Source organism: Brassica napus, chromosome A2 (genome assembly GCF_020379485.1).
Source record: "Brassica napus cultivar Da-Ae chromosome A2, Da-Ae, whole genome shotgun sequence".
NCBI lineage: Eukaryota > Viridiplantae > Streptophyta > Magnoliopsida > Brassicales > Brassicaceae > Brassica > Brassica napus.
In genome coordinates this window covers 12,399,471-12,420,641 of record NC_063435.1, presented here as the reverse complement: position 1 = coordinate 12,420,641, position 21,171 = coordinate 12,399,471, and the positions used below count along the sequence as shown (strand labels likewise).

The 21,171-nt window shown below is 30.8% G+C and overlaps 4 protein-coding genes across 6 annotated transcripts; 2 read left to right on the top strand and 2 right to left on the bottom strand.

The window, feature by feature from the left end:
* Positions 1 to 515: 515 nt before the first annotated feature.
* LOC106397189 (glutathione S-transferase DHAR2-like) lies at positions 516 to 2,091 on the top strand. Its single transcript, XM_013837774.3, has 3 exons — positions 516 to 1,094; positions 1,193 to 1,283; positions 1,399 to 2,091. The coding sequence occupies exons 1-3, from the start codon at positions 1,034 to 1,036 to the stop codon at positions 1,889 to 1,891; spliced, it is 645 nt and encodes a 214-aa protein (XP_013693228.2). The 5' UTR covers positions 516 to 1,033; the 3' UTR covers positions 1,892 to 2,091.
* LOC106397174 (isoflavone reductase homolog P3-like) lies at positions 2,062 to 3,701 on the bottom strand. Its single transcript, XM_013837747.3, has 5 exons — positions 3,441 to 3,701; positions 3,172 to 3,309; positions 2,737 to 2,980; positions 2,452 to 2,655; positions 2,062 to 2,351 (listed from the first exon to the last, which is right to left on the bottom strand). The coding sequence occupies exons 1-5, from the start codon at positions 3,624 to 3,626 to the stop codon at positions 2,185 to 2,187; spliced, it is 939 nt and encodes a 312-aa protein (XP_013693201.2). The 5' UTR covers positions 3,627 to 3,701; the 3' UTR covers positions 2,062 to 2,184.
* A 2,390-nt stretch (positions 3,702 to 6,091) lies between these two features.
* Positions 6,092 to 8,206, top strand: LOC106422223 (protein RADIALIS-like 6). The gene is made up of 2 exons (XM_013863040.3): positions 6,092 to 6,993; positions 7,966 to 8,206. The coding sequence occupies exon 1, from the start codon at positions 6,728 to 6,730 to the stop codon at positions 6,965 to 6,967; it is 240 nt and encodes a 79-aa protein (XP_013718494.2). The 5' UTR covers positions 6,092 to 6,727; the 3' UTR covers positions 6,968 to 6,993; positions 7,966 to 8,206.
* A 4,010-nt stretch (positions 8,207 to 12,216) lies between these two features.
* Positions 12,217 to 13,824, bottom strand: LOC106397159 (zinc-finger homeodomain protein 5-like). Of its 3 annotated transcripts, XM_013837737.3 has the most exons (3): positions 13,479 to 13,824; positions 13,213 to 13,301; positions 12,217 to 13,116 (listed from the first exon to the last, which is right to left on the bottom strand). In XM_013837737.3, exons 2-3 carry the CDS (start codon positions 13,268 to 13,270, stop codon positions 12,383 to 12,385), a joined length of 792 nt encoding a protein of 263 aa, XP_013693191.2. In that variant the 5' UTR covers positions 13,271 to 13,301; positions 13,479 to 13,824; the 3' UTR covers positions 12,217 to 12,382. The 3 variants fall into 3 exon arrangements, with proteins under 3 accessions (XP_013693191.2, XP_022558735.2, XP_013693184.2); XM_022703014.2 differs by having other exon boundaries at positions 12,217 to 13,319; positions 13,479 to 13,823; XM_013837730.3 differs by having other exon boundaries at positions 12,217 to 13,301; positions 13,479 to 13,822.
* Positions 13,825 to 21,171: the final 7,347 nt, after the last annotated feature.

Here is a 21,171-nt window from a genome sequence, read left to right as displayed (position 1 = left end):
GCCTTGGGTGCTTTTGAGTTTTGAGCACTAGTTCTTCTGAGATGTGAGTCTTCTCAAGCGACTTGCCGACCTTTTTCTCCCACAAGGCGACCATTTCGTTCATTGACAAAGTGTTCTCGGGAGGTTTAATGTAGAGGATTTTGTTAACAGTCTTGGGATCATCCACTGTCTTAATTGTGCAATATCTTCCTCCTTGTTGATCACAGCTGCCAATAACAATAATTTTGATTATAAAAATAATTTTATGCTATACATTAATTAAATAATACTCCCTCCATTTTTCAATATAAGTCGTTTTACAAAAACTTTTTTGTTCCAAATTATATGTCGTTTTCGGTTTTCTATGTAATATTTATTAATAATTAATGTAGTCTGACCAATGATAATATATCTTATATTTTTTTATTGGTTGAATTGTGGTTAGGTAAATAGTTAATGATGTTTTTGTTTAGAAAATATAAAAAATTAATGATTTTCTTAATCTATGTGCATAGCTGTAAAACGACTTATATTAAAAAACGGAGAGAGTAGTGTTTTTATGTATTTAAAAATGTTTATGATTTTACATATTAAGCTAGTTAATTTAGTATTTTAGTATTTGTTTTGCAATTAAACAAAATTCTGTTCAATATTTATAAAATAAAATATATTAATTAAACTCCACAACATCATGTTTTCAAATATAAAACTCAAACTAAATATTTAAAATCATTTAAATCTGGAAGAAGTATTAAAATGGTGCGCAGTTCAACATAAGAAAAGTACAATTGATTGGACAAATTTTTAAGGTTTGACGACTGATTCCTGAAAATGGAAATATTATAAATTTTAAGGTTCGATAATGTCGGAACTTGAAACCAACTTCGTGACGACCACTTCACTTGTGACGCCATAGTTTCCTTTAATTATTTTCTAATTAAATCAGTCAAAAGCTTTTATAAATTATTTAATTCTCATTTACGTATCTGCTTAAAACATTCACCAATAGAGAATATATTCTCTTGATTTGATTTCGTGCGAAATCTGAAGATCGATGGCGGCTCTTGAGATCTGCGTGAAGGGTGCCGTTGGTGCTCCTGATGTTCTCGGTGACTGTATGTCTTCTCCCTCTCTCTCTCTAAGATCATCGATCTTTGTTTTCTTTTACATCAAGCTTTGATCTCACAAACTAGGGTTTTGAAATGTGTTCCAGGCCCGTTCAGCCAACGGGTTCTTCTGACCCTCGAAGAGAAGAAACTTCCTTACAAGATTCATCTCGCTAACGTCTCCGGCAAACCCCAATGGTTAGTTTCTGTGAAACCTATAATTGATTTAACCATGTTATTTGATGTAGCAGATCTATCGAGTGTTTCTTAGGGCACAAGATTCTGTGATGCTGATATGTTTTGTGCTTTATAGGTTTTTAGACATTAGCCCGGAAGGCAAAGTTCCGGTGATGAAGCTTGACGGAAAATGGGTGGCTGATTCAGACGTCATCGTCGGGATCCTCGAAGAGAAATATCCAGAGCCTTCTCTCAAGACTCCTCCTGAGTTCGCCTCTGTTGGATCCAAAATCTTTGGTTCTTTTGTGACTTTCTTGACAAGCAAAGACCCCAGTGACGGTTCCGACAAGGCTTTGCTTAATGAGTTAGAATCCCTGGAGAATCACCTTAAGACACGTCCTGGTCCATTTGTAGCTGGAGAGAAACTCACTGCGGTTGATCTGAGTTTAGCACCAAAGCTTTACCATCTTGAGATTGCTCTTGGTCATTACAAGAAATGGTCTGTCCCTGAGAGCTTGACCAATGTTCGAAGCTACACCAACGCTTTGTTCTCTAGAGATTCGTTCGAGAAGACCAAAGCTAAGAAGGAGTTTGTGGTCGCTGGTTGGGCATCTAAGGTGAACAAGTGATGTGCCGATCCATATTAGCTGCTTCAAGTTATGTTGCTTCAAAATAAATAAAAAAGTTATGTTGCTTTAAAGTTAAAAAAATAAGGTTTTTTCGCTTTCAAGTACTATCAGTATCACCAAATAATGAAACGAGCGAATACTCTTGTGTTATCAAATCAAATCAATAATGATGCAATAAAACAATCATGTCCTTTATTCAATTTAGTACTATTACAGACCAGTGATCGGTCGGTCATTAAACTCTCTCATTACAGTAGTAAGTGCTTGCTACAAGACGAAGATTGTTTCATTTCTCAGACAAACTGGCTGAGATACTCATTGACGCTTGTGTACTTGACATCAGGATAAAGCTGAGAAGCTTCCACTCCAAAGGAAGGCTCTATTGTAAACCAGGTTTGATCTCCTTTCACAAAGATGGCATGATTCAAAGCTAACAGAAGATCTAGAGGATGGGGAGACTCTGCAGCAAAGTTACCAAAATATTAGCAAACGCACATGATCATGATTGTTTGTTTATGCATTGTATTAAAAAAAAAAGGTGTAAAAGTTTGCTCTCTCACGTGGGATTTTCTTGAGGAGTTCTTCCTCTGAAACGTAAGTCTTCTCAAGAGTTTTACCAATCTTGCTTTCCCACAAGGCAACGACGTCGTTCTGTGAAACAATGTTCTTTGGAGGGTTGATGTAGACAGTCTTGTTGAGAGTCCTAGGATCATCAACGGCTCTCATGGTGTATGCAGCAATGTCTTCTTCTTTGTTTAGAATGGCTGCATTTTCACTCAAAAACAAATTAGAAAAAAATATCTCTCATCTACAACCATGTTTAATGTCAAAAGCATGATTATTACCTTTAGCATTACCATCTCCATAGATGGTGACTTTGTCTCTAGGAGGAGAAGTGAGTCTGGTTTCACATTGAGCTAATGTGGCTAAGAAATAGCCATCAAAGCAATTGTTGATAACGTATGTGTATGGTACACCTTCAGCTTCAACAGCACGACGGACCTCAGCCTTCATTGAGAACTCCGACTTTGCTGGTCCAGTCGCCAACGTTCGGTCCACATCGTTGCCAAACTCAGACGGCAAGAATCTCTGTAAACATTTTTTAAGTAAATCAACAAACATATTATTATTATTATTATAATTATTACCTATATTTATAGCCCAGACTTCAAATCTCATATATAATGTCTTACATATCATAAGTAAGAAAATTCCGATTTAAAGAATGACACTTTGTATTTTTTTTTTGTTTCTTATTGCTTTAAAGATTAAACTCTGACCTTAATATGCTTGCCAGATTCTTTAATAGCAGAGATGATATTGAGCTGGTTCATGAGTTGAGAGAGACCAACGGTTGAGATAACTACATCAACGTGTTGAATCGCCTTCACTAAGCTCTCCTTGTCGCTTAAATCTCCCTGAGCATGATTAAATAATGCATATTATGGATCTGCTCAACTTTTTATATACAATTTTAAATCCGAATTTCTAAAAGATGGTTTAAGGTCTGGCACTTCCATAATATAAAAATACTCGATTAGCTACGTACATTTAGGATAGTGACACCAAGATCTTTGAAATTCTGGACCATTTTGCCCTTGGCTGGATCGGAGAGAGAGGCTTCTCTGACGAGAGCGAATGTTTGGTGGCCGGATTTGGCGCTGCCTTCTACTATGAACTTTCCGATGTAACCGGTTCCTCCGATCACCAGAATCTTGCTTTTCTCCGTCGTCATTGATTTTGTGTTGTGTTGATTTGGTAAAATAGTTTTTGAATTGTTTGATCACTTTCAGGCCGTCGGATGAATGTATTATATAGGAACCGTGACCGTGTGAGTTTATGATTTACGAAACTGACCTTTGTCTGAAGAGTCTCTGGTTGTGACTTTTATTAGTCTCTGGCTGCTTTTTATTTCTTCCGATTCAAACGTCACGCCATGCGATGAATTTTCTATTTTTCTTTATGGATAGTATTTAGCTTATTCTTTTTTTTTTTGGTAAAACACTAGTATTTAGCTTATTCATTTATCATTTTTATAAATAAATTTAAAACTTTGAAATTACACTTTTCTAGAATACCAATTTTTTTTTTAAAAAAAGTTGCGAGTGATTTTCTTTGATGCGATACTAATTCGCTTAATTTTTAAAAATTACGCCTTTCTAGAACACCAAGGTCAAAAAAGCATTGCAAGAAATTTCCATGTATGGTCAAAGCTTCTAGATGAGACAGGTGTCAAAAAACTCTTTCGGTAAATATCAAGATATGACATAGGCTTCAAGGAAAACCACCTAGAAAATATTTAAAACATACTTCACGTTTTAAACATCAATGAGTGCGATTCATTGTACAAATTAACAACAATATTTGTTACACTCCACACTCCATTTTCTTGAACAAATAGAAACTGGTCAAATGGAGGAGCATTTACATAGATTCCATATAATTTACATGGTCAAGTGTTCTCTATATCTTTGTCTTTACAAGTAAAAACTGCCAACCATGTCTCAGCCTCCGGGGATTCAAGGCAGTGTCCGGTTCCCACTCCCTCGACTCTGCAAGTTACCCTCTCAAGCATCTCCTCTTCACCCTCGACCCATTCTTCAACTTAATTATGATAAGTTTATTGGTTTTCCAATTTAAAATTAATTGGCGGTATGTGGATTGATCCAAATTCTTTATATATTACTCTAGTTTCTTACATATTTCCAATGTGAGATATTCTCTCCAACACCCTTTTTCAAGATATTGGTACGTATAACTATTAATTTCGCAGAATCCATCATATCCCCTCCGAAGCAATGTTTTTTTTTCTAACAATTTCGGAGGAACTGAACCTTCTATAGACCATCAGTTAGTGGGTTGACGGATCATTGTCTAGACTGGATTAATGGGTTAGGGTGTGGACCCGCTCTGATACCAATTTTTTAGGCTTCCAATTTAAAATCAATTGGCGGTAAGTGGGACCGTGGAATGGCCCAATAGCAAATACAAAAATACAAATGATTGTGTATTCAGTATTCTTTATAAACGTAATATATTTTTTTTTGTTTAGCCGCATTCGCTAGCGGAATAGTTTCATCATTCTTCTTCGATTCTTCAAATCTCAAACTCATAAATTCCTGGATCACTCTTTTACACTGAAGTTTTTAGGTTTCTTTCTCTTCTTCCTGAGCTGTTTTATAAGAAGGCAACTGAGACATATATGAAGAAGCTGCAATGGCCGCAAGACTCCCAAATTTTCCTTTGACAGACGGAGGCACCGTGGGATTTGTTTCTAGCGACGTGGCTGGCTTTGAGGCCTGAGCGATCCCTCCAGGACGAGGAGGGCGTAGTTGATACATGACTTTCGCTGTAGTAAATGTTAAAATGGACTATACGTACGTAGTTCTTTTTTTCTTAATTAATGTAAGTCGAATCTACTTATTAACAATATTCTCCATCCAAGAAACATCTAACTTGGACTAAAAACATTTTTCTAATTAACCAAATGAATTTTACCAATGAAATTGGACAATTCTATCGTCATTTTCGTTAGACATACTTTTTTGGGGGGTCGACATGAGGTATTTAAAACAGAAAATAGATTAGATCGGGATATAAGAATTTTATCACAAAAGGAAATGATAATATACCTTATGTCCTTATTCTTTTGCATCAAAGTTTTGGTGGTTCTTGTAAAAATGCTTGTCATTCAGATGGGTCTACTCCACTACAACACACATAATTAGTCATTAGATTCAAGGTCCCGGAGAATACATTTATCTATCATTTTGAATTGGTGAAAATTGTAAATGAATATGCTTTGTAGAAGAAAAAAGAGATCCACGAACTATGGTTTTGGAGATGATGATGATGACGACATGTCGAATCCTTTATTTGTTCGGTTCTAAGCATTTTTGGATTTTTTTCTCTCATTATTAGTAGATGCTGATAATTAGAATAAGAACTATCATATCTTGATATCTTGTAATATATGCTGGATAGCTGTAATTAATGGTAAATTTACGCAATTTATGTCTGCTAGTTCACTTTTTCTCCTACAAATTTAGTCAGAGACGATTCTCAAATAGTGATGGCTTATCATTATTTAGTTATAAGCATTTTTGGACCGACGATTAAGCTTTGCAGGATATAAAATGTTGGCATATATTACCATTTTCTTTTGATGGGCCAGTAATGTCATGGATAATATTATACGTCCACTATGATTATTATCTACTAATATTTTCTTAAATCTGTCATTCACAACACGAACTATAATAGATGGCTTACGTTATCATATCGAAAACTGTGAAATAATAGATATGTATTATAAGAAAACAAGTAGTGGAGTACTTATATTAATATTGCATCGTGATAATTTTGTCTATAATAAGTATATTAGGCCAAGTTGTTCAACTTACCAACTTCAACCCTACGTTTTAAACTGGTTGTCGATATGATCGTTCGGTTCAAAAAATTGCATCAAACGTGGCAAGCTTATAACATCATCATATTGATATTGCAATGAAAACATAAATATATAAAATTTCCTTCAAAAACTTGAAATATCAATACATTATTGTTTAATTATTCAGAAGATAGTATATTAGAAAACATTAAACCAGTGTTACGATTGACTTTTTGTAGACCACATATATGGACATTAATGTGTTACAAAATGTATTTTATATAAATTTGACTAGTTAATGAAAGAATAATTTCATATATAAAAATTGATAAACTCTCCAACTTGCAGAATCTAAAAACTCCCTTTGTCTCCTCCTTATAAGGAGCCCTCCCTTGCCCTTCTTATAGCAACTTTTTCATCCACTCTCTCCTCAAATAATATTATTAATGGCGTCAAAGACTAGAAGCTCGGGCTCGTCATGGACGTTCAGACAGAACAAGATGTTCGAGAGAGCCTTGGCAGTTTACGACAAGGACACACCAGATCGGTGGCACAATGTGGCAAACGCAGTCGGAGGGAAATCTGCAGAGGAAGTTAAGCGTCACTATGACATTCTCGTCGAAGATCTCATCAGCATCGAAACTGGTCGTCTCCCTTTGCCCAATTACAAGACTAAATCTAACTAAAGAGGCATCAATGACCTTGACACGAGGTACTTAATTATCTTAATCTATGATATATATTTGTTTTAGTTTAACATGCTTAAGTTTCGGTTGTCCAGATAAATTAATTATGAACATTGGAATATGGATTTTATGGTCTTGTTTTAGATTGCGTTTATATGTTAAATAGTGTGCTTAGATCTTAATAACATAATCACTAGTATGTGTTACAAAAACGATCTATAAAAATACAAAACTATAGTTTCTTTTCTATCAAACATTTAAAGAAAACGAAAAAAGTTATAAGAAACTACTCCATCCGTTTCAGAATTATATATCCATGTTTTAGAAAAAAAATTGTTTCTAAAAGATTCATATTTTACTTTTGTAAAAATGACAAATTGTAAATTTCAAAGATATTAATTGTATTTATTAATCTTTGATTGGTTAAAAATCATATAAAATAGCTAAATACGAAAACAATGTATTTATTGTCAAAATTTTACTTGTTTTTTTTAATAATTGTGAAAACTTTAGAATATATATTATTTTGAAATGGATGGAGTATTTCATAAAAAAAAAACTCAAATAACAAAATGTTTGTTTAAATGTAAATGCATAAATTTTGACAATAAAATATTTTAGTACAAAAAACACACAAATTAACACACCAAAGGAAAATGTTTACGTGAAAATTAATCTATATTTGTTATTATTGATCACATGCAAATTGTCTTTATTATTTTTGAAGCTCATAACATTATGTCATGATAAGATGGACATAAATAGATATATTGTTTTTTTCTACTTCTGTACATGGTCGGTGGTCGACATATCGAGTGTTTATTAATATTACAAGCTGTTAATTAAGCAACACTCGAGGTACGTAGGGAAACCTTTAATTAAGCATATATTCAAGTTGCTAATTAAATATGTGATTGGAATCTAATCAACATGCTTGGACGACCGATAACTTCATTACACATGCTCTTGTTTTACTGTATTTTTTTTTTTTTTTGCAGGTTAATGAAGAATATGAAGATATAATGAAGTTTATTGTGATCAATTGTAAGGACAAGTATCACACATTCTTAAGTCTATTGATTTATGATTATGTATTCTTCTTTCGCTTTCATATTTGTCTTTGTTTAATGTACTATAATTGAAGAATTGAAACTTTGTTGAAGATTTGAATTATGATAAATCAACTAGAGAGTATAAAGGGAACCCGACAAGAATATTGTGTTCTCCTATTTTAGCAAATGGGGAAGAGTGATTTATACGAAGAGCGTCCCAAAAGAAGAATACAACAACAAGGTGGTAATTGTCTTTAATTAAGCAATATTGATCTTCATAAATTATAATCAATACTTTTAGGTTAAACTCAATGTTTTTAAACCTGACCCGGACACTGAACCGGACGACTTACCGGACGATGGGTCACTGGGTCAACCACGGGTCAACCGCGGATTTATAAATGAATTAATTTTATTATATAATAATATATTAGCTATGAAAATAAATATAAAAAAATAAAGTTTAATTTTTTCTAAATGTTTTTTAAAACATAAAACAATAGTTTGGATATGTATATATTTTATGTTTAAAAAGTATTTAGAAAATACTTAACTTTAATTTTTATATTTTTATTTTCATTTGACATACAAAATATCAAAAAATAGTTTAGACTATTTAAAAATTTCTGAATCTACAAAAAAATCAAGATATAAAATTCATTAATATTTAAATGTTTAATGTGAATAATAAATTAAACTTCAAATTAAAAATAAACCAAAAGTAAAAGATCATTGTAATAAATTGTCAATAGCAGAAATAAACTAACATCAAATCACATCAACTAAATTTAGTTCTCTTTACCATTGTTCACTTCATTTTCTTCAAGTGGTATAGTGAAGTTTTTATCAAAATCTAAAAATCACAAATATAAAACCGAAAACGGAAAACCTAACTTTTTTTTGTCAGTAACTAACTTCTTAATTGGAAACTTAGAATATAAAACATAATCTAAAAACTAAAAAAAGACGTAAAAGTTATTTATTGGATTAACCGGTGGTTCAACCGATATCGGGTTCCGGGTTTTAGTGGGTTTTTTCGGATTTTTGTGAGTTTTTAAATATTGGATTTTTAACAAAATTCAAACCGGATTTTTTCTGGGTCACCGGGTTTACTGGTTCAACCGCGGGTCCGGGTCGGGTTTCAAAACACTAGTTAAACTTAAACTATAAAATGTAGCCGAAGGATACTCTGATGCTTATCCCGTCTACGACGTGGTTATTGATCACGCGAGTTCTATACTTAGTTTTTCTTTTTTTTTGAAACACTTTATATACTTAGTTTATCTATTTTGCTGTCTCCTCCAAAATTGTATATGGCCGAAATATTAGATAGTATTTTTTTCTATTTCATCAAAAGTGTTATTTTGACAATGTTTTTTTTTTGACAAAAAGAATATCACTTTAATTTTTTCAATACAATTTATATATATATATATAAATTAATATTGAATTGTAAAATAAATATTCTCATAAATACTTTTAACTATCTCAAACATTATTTTTCAAATAATTATAATTATTAAAAATATAAATATCTTTTAATCATTTTTATTGTGTGTGAAAAACTCAACGTGTTAAAAACGATCAGTAATAATACCCATCATATGTAAGCAAATAAAAAAGTTCATTAAAACTGTAAATATCAATTATCATAATAAAGTAGGTCTAAGCAAGATTAAACATCATTTAATCTGATATAAGAAAATACATGCACTTGAATAACCCCAATAAAACTCAATAGTGTCTTGTTGATAACATCTACACAGTACATTGTTATTTCTTTTCACTAATACTGTTGTTAATAATTAACTTAATAGACTGTTATGTGCTTTACTTAATACATATTCATATATGTGGGAATGGGAATTTTTGGGAGTTACAATCGCAAAGGTTTGATAGCTGGCTTTGGAAGAGTTTGTGTAACTTAAGGTATATTGCGCGGCCTACGCTAATTATTTGTGAGGTGGGGAATGGCTATATTGCGAGTTTTTGGCATAATAATTGGACTTCTCTAGGTCTGTTGATTGATCTAACATGACCTAGAGGGCCAGGGGTTACTGAATTACATGTGGATGCGGTCGTAGCATAAGCAATTAGAGAAGGGACTTGGTGGCTAAGTAGGAGCCATAGCAGGAATAGGCTTATCTCACTGATCCGAGAGTGCTTACCAGATGTAGCCCCTATTGTTTCCTTTGAAGCAACCGATATCTATCTGTGGAAACCAGGGAACAAAGTTGCTTCGAGTTCTTTCTCTACTGCGGATACTTGGACAGCTTTGCATCCTCAAAGGGAGGCTGTGTTTTGGCATAGACAACTTTGATTTCAAGGAAGGATACCAAAACACGCTTTTATTATTTGGGTGAGTGCGAAATAGATTGGGTACAAGAAACAGAATGAGGAGTTGGGGATTGCAGGTAGCTGCAACTTGCATTCTATGCAATGTGGCAGATGAGACAAGACATTACCTGTTCTTTGATTGTAGCTTCAGCTCGGAGGTGTGGGCGTTCTTCTGTTCAAGATTGAATATAAACCCCCAGCCTTGTTTGAAGACATTTTGAGATGGCTTAGGAATCCTTCGCGTGATGAGTTTGTGAAGTTGATCATTGAGCTAGTGTTTCAAGTATCATTATACTATATTTGGAAGGAGAGGAATTCCCAAATCCATAACCAGAGTTTTCGACCGGCTCAAGCGGTGATCTTTGAGATGAAGCAAATCATTCAAGCACGTGTTGATCCCTTGTCAAAAGTTCACAACCCTAGAAAGACAGACACAACTGTGTTTGGTACTTGGCTAGGATTATTCCAGTAACAGAAGATCTATAGTCTGTGTGTTTTGTAGAGTAAGAGTGGTAAAGAAAGTTGAAGAGAAGAGTTGAGATATTCTTTGGTTACCAGTTTTTTTTTTGACTCGTTTGTATAGTTAGGTTTATATTTGCTTTCCGGTTGTGGGTAATTTTTTGGTGATAAAATTGTAGTTATCTGAGGTTATAAATAAATAAAAGCAGTTAATATATATATATATATATATATGTGGGTGATTAGTGATTACAATGGATTGTTGTGGGCTTCCTGGCTAATTGTTTTAGGTAAGTGGGGCCTTTAATCCGTCGAACCGACCCATTTCAAAGGTGAACATGGTAGCCAACTAAAACAAGAAACGAGTCTTTACGTATGGAGAAGGATCTTAACGCTAATAGCCTAATACCCTATATACTTTTGCGTATTTTACAGAAGTTTCGACTTTCATACGCGAAGCTTTCAAGTATAGTTCTTTTGGCCCCACTTTCTTTTTTATCAGAAGAAGAAACATAAAATCGATGAAAATAATACTCCTAATAATTATCAACAGTCTCACACACAAAGATGGTCGCAAAAGAAAATAGAAACTCCAAAAGTTTTATTTATAACCAATTATTACATATGGTAGCTTAGATACATAGGTCGTGACGACACAGAAAAGAAAAAGAGAAAAGATACATTGGTCGTGAGTTATATATAATCCTTGCCTTATCGGTGAGATATGTGTGAGAATATCTCTTTTGTTTGTTTAATTTATTTTTCTCATGTTTTCTCGTTTTGGTACAAAGCTGGAAGGTGACAGATCTACAGTAGACTCAAATCATATGGTTACAATTTTGGACTTATTTCACATCAAACATATAAAAATAGCTCAGCTTTAATCATAACGCTTGCGTATGCATATATTTATCATGTATCTATAGAACAAAAATTAAAATCATAACAAAAATATGAAATATTCATATATATATTATATACACATTATATATAACTATTTTTTTTGGTCTATAAAATTATATATAAGTTAACCTGCTAAAATGTTGTGTTTACAACTTTACACTACGTACCTGTTCTTTGTTTGGTTAACACTTAACACCAAGTAATGCTTATCTATAAGATTCTTTATATTCGAACTAAGAAACATAAAAATTTAGAATGTTTGCATATGAAGCTTAGCTATTGCATATTTTGTTTCCTTTATAAGATTAGTATCAAGTTCTTAATAGTAATGTGGATTGTATTAGGCTATATATCAAAGTTTGTACTTTGTTACAATACAGAATGGTTGTATTAAGCTAAACGTAACAAAAAAGACACAAGCATAAACTACCAAGTAAAAGAAGCTACTGATTACAAGTACGATCTGGGTAAAAGACAAAACACAAAAAATAATAAAAAAAGCAAACCAAATTAAAAACATTAACTACGCAATCAAAGCATCCATTGATTGATCCAAAGATCGTACAAGCTACAAAAACCTAGATAACATTAAAAAACCAACAACAATAGATTAAAAGAAAATCTCTGACATAATCTCTCAATTAGGTACTTAATCATTTCGCCCTTAGAGAGTTCCTGGTGTTGTTGTTGTTGTTGGTTTCTTGGCATTGTTCTTGTTATTGTGCATCCACACTTTGAACACTTGTCTCTTAACTCCGATATCATTACAGAACCTCTTGAGCTCTTCTTCGTCTTGCTTGTTCATCCTCCACCCTAGCTTCTCCGCAAACTCCATCATCCTCTCCTTCTGCTCCGTTGTGAACTTTGTCCTAAACCGTTTCTTAGAAAACCCCATCTGCCCCAACGTGGCACCTCCTCCGTGCTCTCCACTTGATTGTCCGTACATATTCAGATCTTCGCTAGACGACTCAGCTCCTCCACCTCCTCCGCCGTAAGCGACGCTCATCGGCGTCACCATCCCACTAGGAGGACTCATTCCGTACTTGTGGTGGTGCATCTGAGCGTAATTCGGCGGTGGAGGAAGCATGAGTGGGTTAAGCATCATGTTCGGCGGCGGCGGTCTTCTCCCTCCTCCTCCGCCGTACTGGTGGTGGTGACGGTGGGGATGAGCAGAGCTTCCAACACCGTCGACTTCTTTCCGGTGGAAATTACGGTGGCAATCGCAAGCAGCGCATCTGAGAGCTTCTAATGTTCCTTCTTCACCACTCGGCATAAACTCGCCGCATCCATCATGTACACTACCTCCGACGTTCGCCGCGTGGTTCTTAAGACACTCCCGGTACCATACGGTGGTTTTAGCGGCGGCGGAGATGGAGGAAGACTTAGATTGGTGGTGATCTAGGGTTTGAGAGTTGCAAGAGACACGAGTGTTGTTGTTATTATTACCGTTACAATTATCTTCATTAGTAATAATGCTACTGATGTTACCAGCACCATTGTTTCCATTGTCATCACTTCTTCTCTCTATCATTTCATGGCTTCTCATATCCATTTTTCGTCTTGAGTTAATTAAAATCAAAGCCCTGAAAAGGATTTAATTGTTGTAAAAATGGATTTAATTTTAATTAAGGAGATCCATAAACAAATAATTAAGCTCATATACTGAAGTTTGTTTAATTTTATGTCTGAAAAGAACATATTAATGTGGTTACTCATAAGGAAAAAAAAAAGATCCAAGACAGAGATTCAGAGAGACTTACAGGTTAGAGAAAGTACACGAGGTAAGACCCAGTTCTTGCAGGGAGGAACCGAAGAAGATCTTAAACTCATTTAAGAGCTCAGATCTTTTTGCTTGTGAATTGTTTTAATGGAAAGAGATAGAGAGATGAGAGAGGAACTTTTGGGATTAATACTGAAAAAGTGTTTTTAGGGTTAATTGATTTTAAGAGTGAAAGAGAGAAACCATGGTTGATGTCTCAGTGCTGCCAACAAGCCAACCTTTGAGATCTGATTATAAGAGACAGTTTGGTTGCTTGTGGTGAGGCCATGGGAAAGAGATAAGAGATGATCCACCTTGCTTGTGAGAGATGAGACTAAGGCCATACTCATACCCTACTATATATTATACTATTTATTATATTTATCATAACATATTTATTAAGGTCCTTATGGTTTTAAGGAAAACCAAAAATTAAACATACAAAAAAAACTGAAACATGAATAAATAATAAAGTTTATTATTTTGGGTATTTGGCTAATTAACTATAACCAGGTTAAGATCCGCTCCTTGTGCGGTATGAACATTATATATATATATTATTTTTACGTATTATGTTTTTTACATATTATGAAATAATAAATATATATTAAATATTAAAATTCAGTAACTATTACATATATTATTAATTTGATGGGAATACATAAATAATTTTTATTAATCCAAACAAACACGTTTTCTATTTTACATGGTCTATAAATAAATTTAAATAAGATTAACATAGATATATAGTATATTTTTAATAATCATATTTATTAAATGATTTTGTCTACTGATATTGTGATCATTTGTATTTTTTATAAAAAAAATTTTAAATCATGGATAACAAAAAAAATTCATTGTGTGATGTTTAAAAGTTTTAGTAATTTATAATTTAAAAAAAAATTCAAAACAAATTTCAAAATTAAAATATTTATATATTCTTATATGGTATATAGTTTAATTTAAACTATATTAATATATAAAAATATAATATATATAATATATATGTATATATATTTAATCTTAATATTTATTAAATGAGACTTCATACTTATATAATTTTGTAATCATTTGTATCTTTTAATAATAAGAATTTTAAACTATGGATCACAAATTTTTTTAATGTGAGACTTTTAACTGTTTTAGTAATTTATAGTCGTTTTTTAAATATTCAAAATAAAATATATACGAAAAATTTTAAATTTTTATTATATGGTTATGTGGGTGTTTAATTTATTTTAATAAGTTAAAATTGAAAAAAATGATAGAGGATACACTAATTTTTATTAAATTTTTATTATTTAAAATCATTAATTGTCATATATATTTTAGTCACATTAGACAATTCCGTAATATTTATTTATGGAAAGAATAAAGAACATTAATAATTAGTTTATGGTTAATTTAATTAAAAGTTTATTATGTATTTAGATGAACCAACATATTTTTCTAGCGATTCTAAAAATTATTTTGGTGATGACACATGTTTATCTCAAACGTTGTAATATTTCTCTTTTAATATATAGGGATTAGAGTTATTTATCCAACACAAACTGGACAATCTTTTATGTCATTACGCAATGAATCGAAATTGACTTGGTTAAGTGATAATTTACTTATATATATATATATATATATATATATATATATATATATATATATTTTTTTTTTTTCATATAAACCATAACAATCTTTATTTTTAAATAGCATGTTTAACAATTACAATATAAATCTAAAATCTTGAATATCAAAATGTATATAAACAAAAAATAAAATATCAATTCATCGAACCAAATATTCTCGATCATTTTCATCAATATTCTGCTGAATTTCTAGAATTCGTATAGTCAAATTATTTCATTTTAAATCACAAATAACATATATTAATATTGGATTTTGATGATTATAATAGCAACACAATTACTTAATGTGCCACTATATCTGGATCTCATCTGAAAACATTGCTTTATATATTAAACTTAGGCGAAGCCATAGCCACGTGATTTAGTGGTTAAAGTTTAAAGGCTTTACACTATATTTGGGGTTTGATTTCCCGAAGAAGTACAATTTTTTGCAGATTATAGGATGCAAGCTTTCGGAGGTTCCAACATGTTGTAGGCAGAGTCGTTTGTTGTGGTCGTGTGCTGTGGACAGAGAACATGTTCATCGAGATGTCGTATACGCAGAACTGTTTGTCGATCTAAGTGGCCTGGTGGTCAAAGTTTAAAGTCTTTACATGGTCAAGAGTAATAACCGATGATGAAGATATTTTACTTTTACTTTTTCTTTTACATTATGTGAATGGAAGGAAGATTGATCCAAAGTTGCTTTCTTCTTCTGGAACTTCTGAATGAATGACTCCTCTTCCTGCTGCCATCTAAAAAATCAAAAGCCAAGATTGAGAGAAACAAAAAAAAAACAATAAGAGAATTCGATGATTTTTGTGTGTTTAGTATATTTATTTCACTTTCTCGGTTTTGATTCTATTTTTTATGAAAACTGATAATTGTGAATGATTGAAAGAAATGAGAAATATAAATATACTGTTAAATAACATAATTGAAACAAATGAGAAATACAAAAGGAAAGACGAAAAATAACAGCATTGGTTCTGGTTTATTTGGTGTTTACATCATCTATACTATTAAAACTATAAATATAAGTAGAGAAAACTTACCGATAAAATCGAGTGTTTGAAAGTTGAAGTCAAAATAGTTTTGGATTCTTAGGTCGACTATTTTTGTAGCTATATTAAATCGATCATGATTAGATCTAACCCATAAAATAAATATGAAATGCAAAGATAAGGAATTTACTTGAGATTTATAGATGTGACAACTGTTTAGTTCACAGGAAAAATCTGAAGAAAAATGATCAAATCATATGTGACTTCAAATGATAGTCCATTTGCACATAAACTAAAACCAAAATCAGAAAACCAAAAAACAAATATATATATATATATATATATATATATATATATATAAAACTTTACCATTCTAAAATAAAACAAATTTACTAAATCGTAAGCATCAAAAAGCTAACATCATAAAAAATTCAAGGACTTCGTTTCTTTGTTATAAATGATATAGGTTTCACTATAAGCTATAAAATAGAATATTCTTTAACAAATTCTCAAAATATTATATTTATAAGGTAAGATTGTTTTGGAATATTTCATGAGTGAATTTCACAAGAATTTGAGTTGAGAAATCTCATTATAAATATTTAATATTAAATGCATGAAATTAGAAGAAAAGATATTTCGTTATTTAATTGCAACAGTTTTTTGATTGACATGTTCCAATACATATATTTAAATATAAAATATATATAAGAAGAAAAGGAAAATTTTATGGAGTAGATTACAACAGTTTTTTTTATTGACATATCACACTATAGATATTTAACATAATTTTGAATTAACATGCACAATTATTTATATTTGATATTTTATTTTTCATACATATAAAAAAATTAGTGTATCATATCTTTTGAAATTGTTAAATATAAAAATAATAATTGATATTAATCTCTTGATCGAAATCTACACCATATATTGTTTCAAGTTAACTACAAAATAGAAATAGTATTGTTTAATCGGAATATTCTAAAAAACGACAATATTAGATGTGTAATTAGTATTTTAAGTATTTTCCAAGATAAAGATATTGTGTAGTTGTTACGAATATTTTTCGATAACGTTTTGAAAATCCTTTGAAATATTAATAGATATATTCTTATCTATACTATTTTTTTGCTTTAAATATGATTGTATTTTCATAAATAAACTAATAAATCCTATTATATAAAAGAAGCTAATTTGAAGGATTTCTAGACATGACACATCAGCAAAAATATTCAGAACCAATCAAAATTACACATCAGCATACTGACGTGAGTTTCACTAAAAATATTTCGCCGTCTGCGTCGAACCCTTGAAATTCTTCTCACCTGCTATGAAAACTGGCACAGTTACGAACCTCGACATCATTCATTTTTGTCATTAACATTCTATTTAACATCATCTCCCCCACTCTTTTCACGATTTCTCATTCAATATATCATCTCCCTTCTTCCAGACGGTGAATCTGGAGTTATAAATATGTAATTTTCCTCCTGTAAAAATCAGCATTTTCTTTTTCTCAGTCATTAGTGATTAGTTTGTACATGTTCTTAAAGAGAGGCTTCGATGGTTGATGAGAGCAGAACAGGTCTGTGTCTTTTGTTTTGATTTTTGTATCAGATATTAAAGATCGTAACTTTTGAGCTCACCTTACTTCAACTTTGCATTTACGTTGATGTTGGTTAAAAAAAAACTTAATTCACGGTTCTGGGTCGTTCTTTCTTTAATTATATGAAGAGGATTTTAATCTACTTTTCACTTTATTTGAGTTTAGATTGTGGATGGAATCACTTTGTTGTAAACTATATGGTACAAGTTGAATCGATGTGGGTTGTAGAGCTACGATATTCTTAGTGTTCTGTCATGATTAAATCTTCTGTCTTTCTCTGATTGTTATCGGTGAAAGTTACACAATCTTTTGGCTTTAAAGATTCTGATTCATGTGTAAGAAAGTTTCTTAGTACATTAAAAAACGTTTACACTTTTCTTATCATGAAAAAACAAAAACTTTATTACTTGGATTGTTTTTTGTTTGCTTCTATGATAATTGTACTTGCTTTGTGAGCTCAAGGTGGTTATACAATTACAGGTATTTGATCTGAAGAAGTGAAACCCATTGTACGGTACAGTTTGGCGTTTTGCAGCGAAACGAGATGAATGTGCAAGAGAGTGCAGAGAAAGGATGCAGTTTATGATGAGTAATATATATGCATCTTTAACTTTTAGCGTATGGGAATTAGATTTTTCAAGTGAGTGGCAATGATGATGATGATAGATGGCAGGTGGTGATGATTCAGTTGGTTGGGTTCCTGGTTGTCTCGATACAACTTGGCTCTAAAAATTCTTCAATCCAAATTGTATCAAGAAACATCAAGATTCTACCAGAGACGAGCCAGGTTTTGATTTGTCTACACTTGATTGATATGTAGAAAACTTCCTGCACAATAATTTGTAGCTTTTGTTTCTCTGATTGAAGTGGTTTTTAATATCTCCATTTGTTTAAAGTGCAGTAAGATTTTTTCGTTGGTAGCTTCGTTCTTTGCTGCAGTGTATGTAACAAAAGCGAAAGCATATTTTCCCCCCAAAAAAATAGAATTCAGCTCAAAGTTGTAATGTCTGCATCAGCAGAGGTGCTTCAAATGTATCTGGCATGGAGACAACAGGTCTGTGAGACATTCTGACCTCAGGTGATGGTGATAATAGGTGGCAGGTGGTTTTAGTGGCAATGATGATGATGAGGATAGGTGGCAGGTTGTGATGGTGAAGTTGGTTTGGTTCGTGGTTGTCTCGATAATATACACAAAGGATGGCATGATGCTTTTGACATACACAACTTTGCTATGTAACTCTAAAATTCTTCAATCCAAATTATGATAAAAATATATATTTTATATATGGATAATAACTTGATCGTAAAATAAGAAAACATGATGTTCAAAAAAAAAAGCAAACATAAAAAAATATAGCAGTAACAAACAACACTAACTTTTATATTGTGTATCTAATTAAGATACTAACTCTATTACATTGAGTCAATTATTTCTTCTTTCGCAATATCTAAATCAAAATTAAAAAAAAAAGTATAACAAAAAATCAAAGTAAATGTACAAAAGTAAAAAATAAATCATGATTTGTGTAGATTCAAAGTATATACATAACTGTTTGCAGTTTTGGTGATATATTCTTTGATTGTTTTGGTCTGGAATATAAACCTAACATATTGTTTTGTTCCATTTAATTATGTAAGTATACATGCTTTATGATGTTATGTTACTATGTGGAAACTGAGAATGAGATATTTAATTACATAGAAACATTCAATACATCACCACTGAAAAGATTAAATGATTTAGTTACTTCTTTAGGTTTTAGTCTTTGAAAAGAAAAACAAATTTCAGAAAACATTTGTACGCTGTTTAGTTTCTCTTAATTTCCATATTATTAATGATTACACTACAATTAAGTTATTTGATTAAATTATGTTTGGTTTACTCTAGCTTATTCAAAGTAAATTATTTGTTATGATAGGGTGTGAAATTCAAGTAAAATTCTATTAGAAATGTAATATCTTATTAATTTATAACACTATTTATAAAAAAAATTAAATAGCATGAGTGACATTTCAATAAAAAAATTTTAAAAAAATTCAGAAAATGCTAAAATAATTTACAAAACATAATTAGTAAAACACTAAAAATTAAGGAAAACTTCATTATAACTTGAATATCTAATATAACCTGAAAACATATATTTGAAAACATAATTTTTGTTACATAAAATATTTTAATTATCATTTATGAAATTATCGAAACTTTTTATATATTACTTTAAAAATATAAATATTTATAATTTTATCACATTACATTTGATTTTCGATTGATTTAGCTTGGAGGTGGATGTACTATTATCGCGAAAAAATAAATTATTGTAATAATATTAAAATCTGGTACTAGAAAAAAAAAAATTATTATTCTTGCTTTAGATTTTCTTAAATTTATCAAATTGCAATGGAAATAAAATAGAAAAATATTAATCAATGCATTTTTCTTAGTTTTTATTTAACAATTTTGTATTTAACAAAAAAAATGTGAATGGTCTTTTCAAAACAAATCAGCAAAATTTAATAAAATTTACAATATATATGATCTTATAATAAAAACAGTTTAAAGTAAATTGTCAAATGTTTTATAAAATTAAAACATATTTTAGTATAAAATAGTTTTAATGTATACTCACCCGCCCGTAGGGCGGGCCAACCCCTAGTAGATAGAATACTCTTAATCACAGATTAGTTAGACGAAAGATATCAAAACGTATAATATATTGTTAGGAATATATTAATGTAATTTAGAAAATTATGTGCTAATTTTATTTCCTTATCGTATTTTTTATTACTAATAATTTATTAGTTCCTATATTATTGAGATTGATTAGTTCCTATAATCATCTATATTATTAAAGTTGAAGTACACATTGAGATTGTTTGGCAATATGGATAGTAGTTAAAAAATAGTATTGTTTGGAAACATGGATAGTAGTAAGTTAGAAAAATAATAATAATGGGCTTATACTACTAAAAAATTGAAAGTTCATTACATTATATTAAAAAGTAATGGGTCTATGTTACTTGATAATATATATATTTAAATCAAAATAATAATTTAAAATTGATTTATATCAAAAATTTATTCAAAAATAAACATATATTCAAAATTTGATTTTTACTAACATATTTTTCGATAACTATTATAAAAATATTTTAATATATATAAGAAAAATACAATACAAATCCCAATTTCAAACACCAACTTAAATTATGGTTTTTATATTTCACATTAAATTTTAAAATACAATTTATGTGGTTATTTATATGATTGTACGTATCTATATTATTATAGTTGAAGTACACATTGAGATTGTTTGGCAATATGGATAGTAGTTAAAAAATAGTATTGTTTGGAAACATGGATAGTAGTAAGTTAGAAAAATAATAATAATGGGCTTATACTACTAAAAAATTGAAAGTTCATTACATTATATTAAAAAGTAATGGGTCTATGTTACTTGA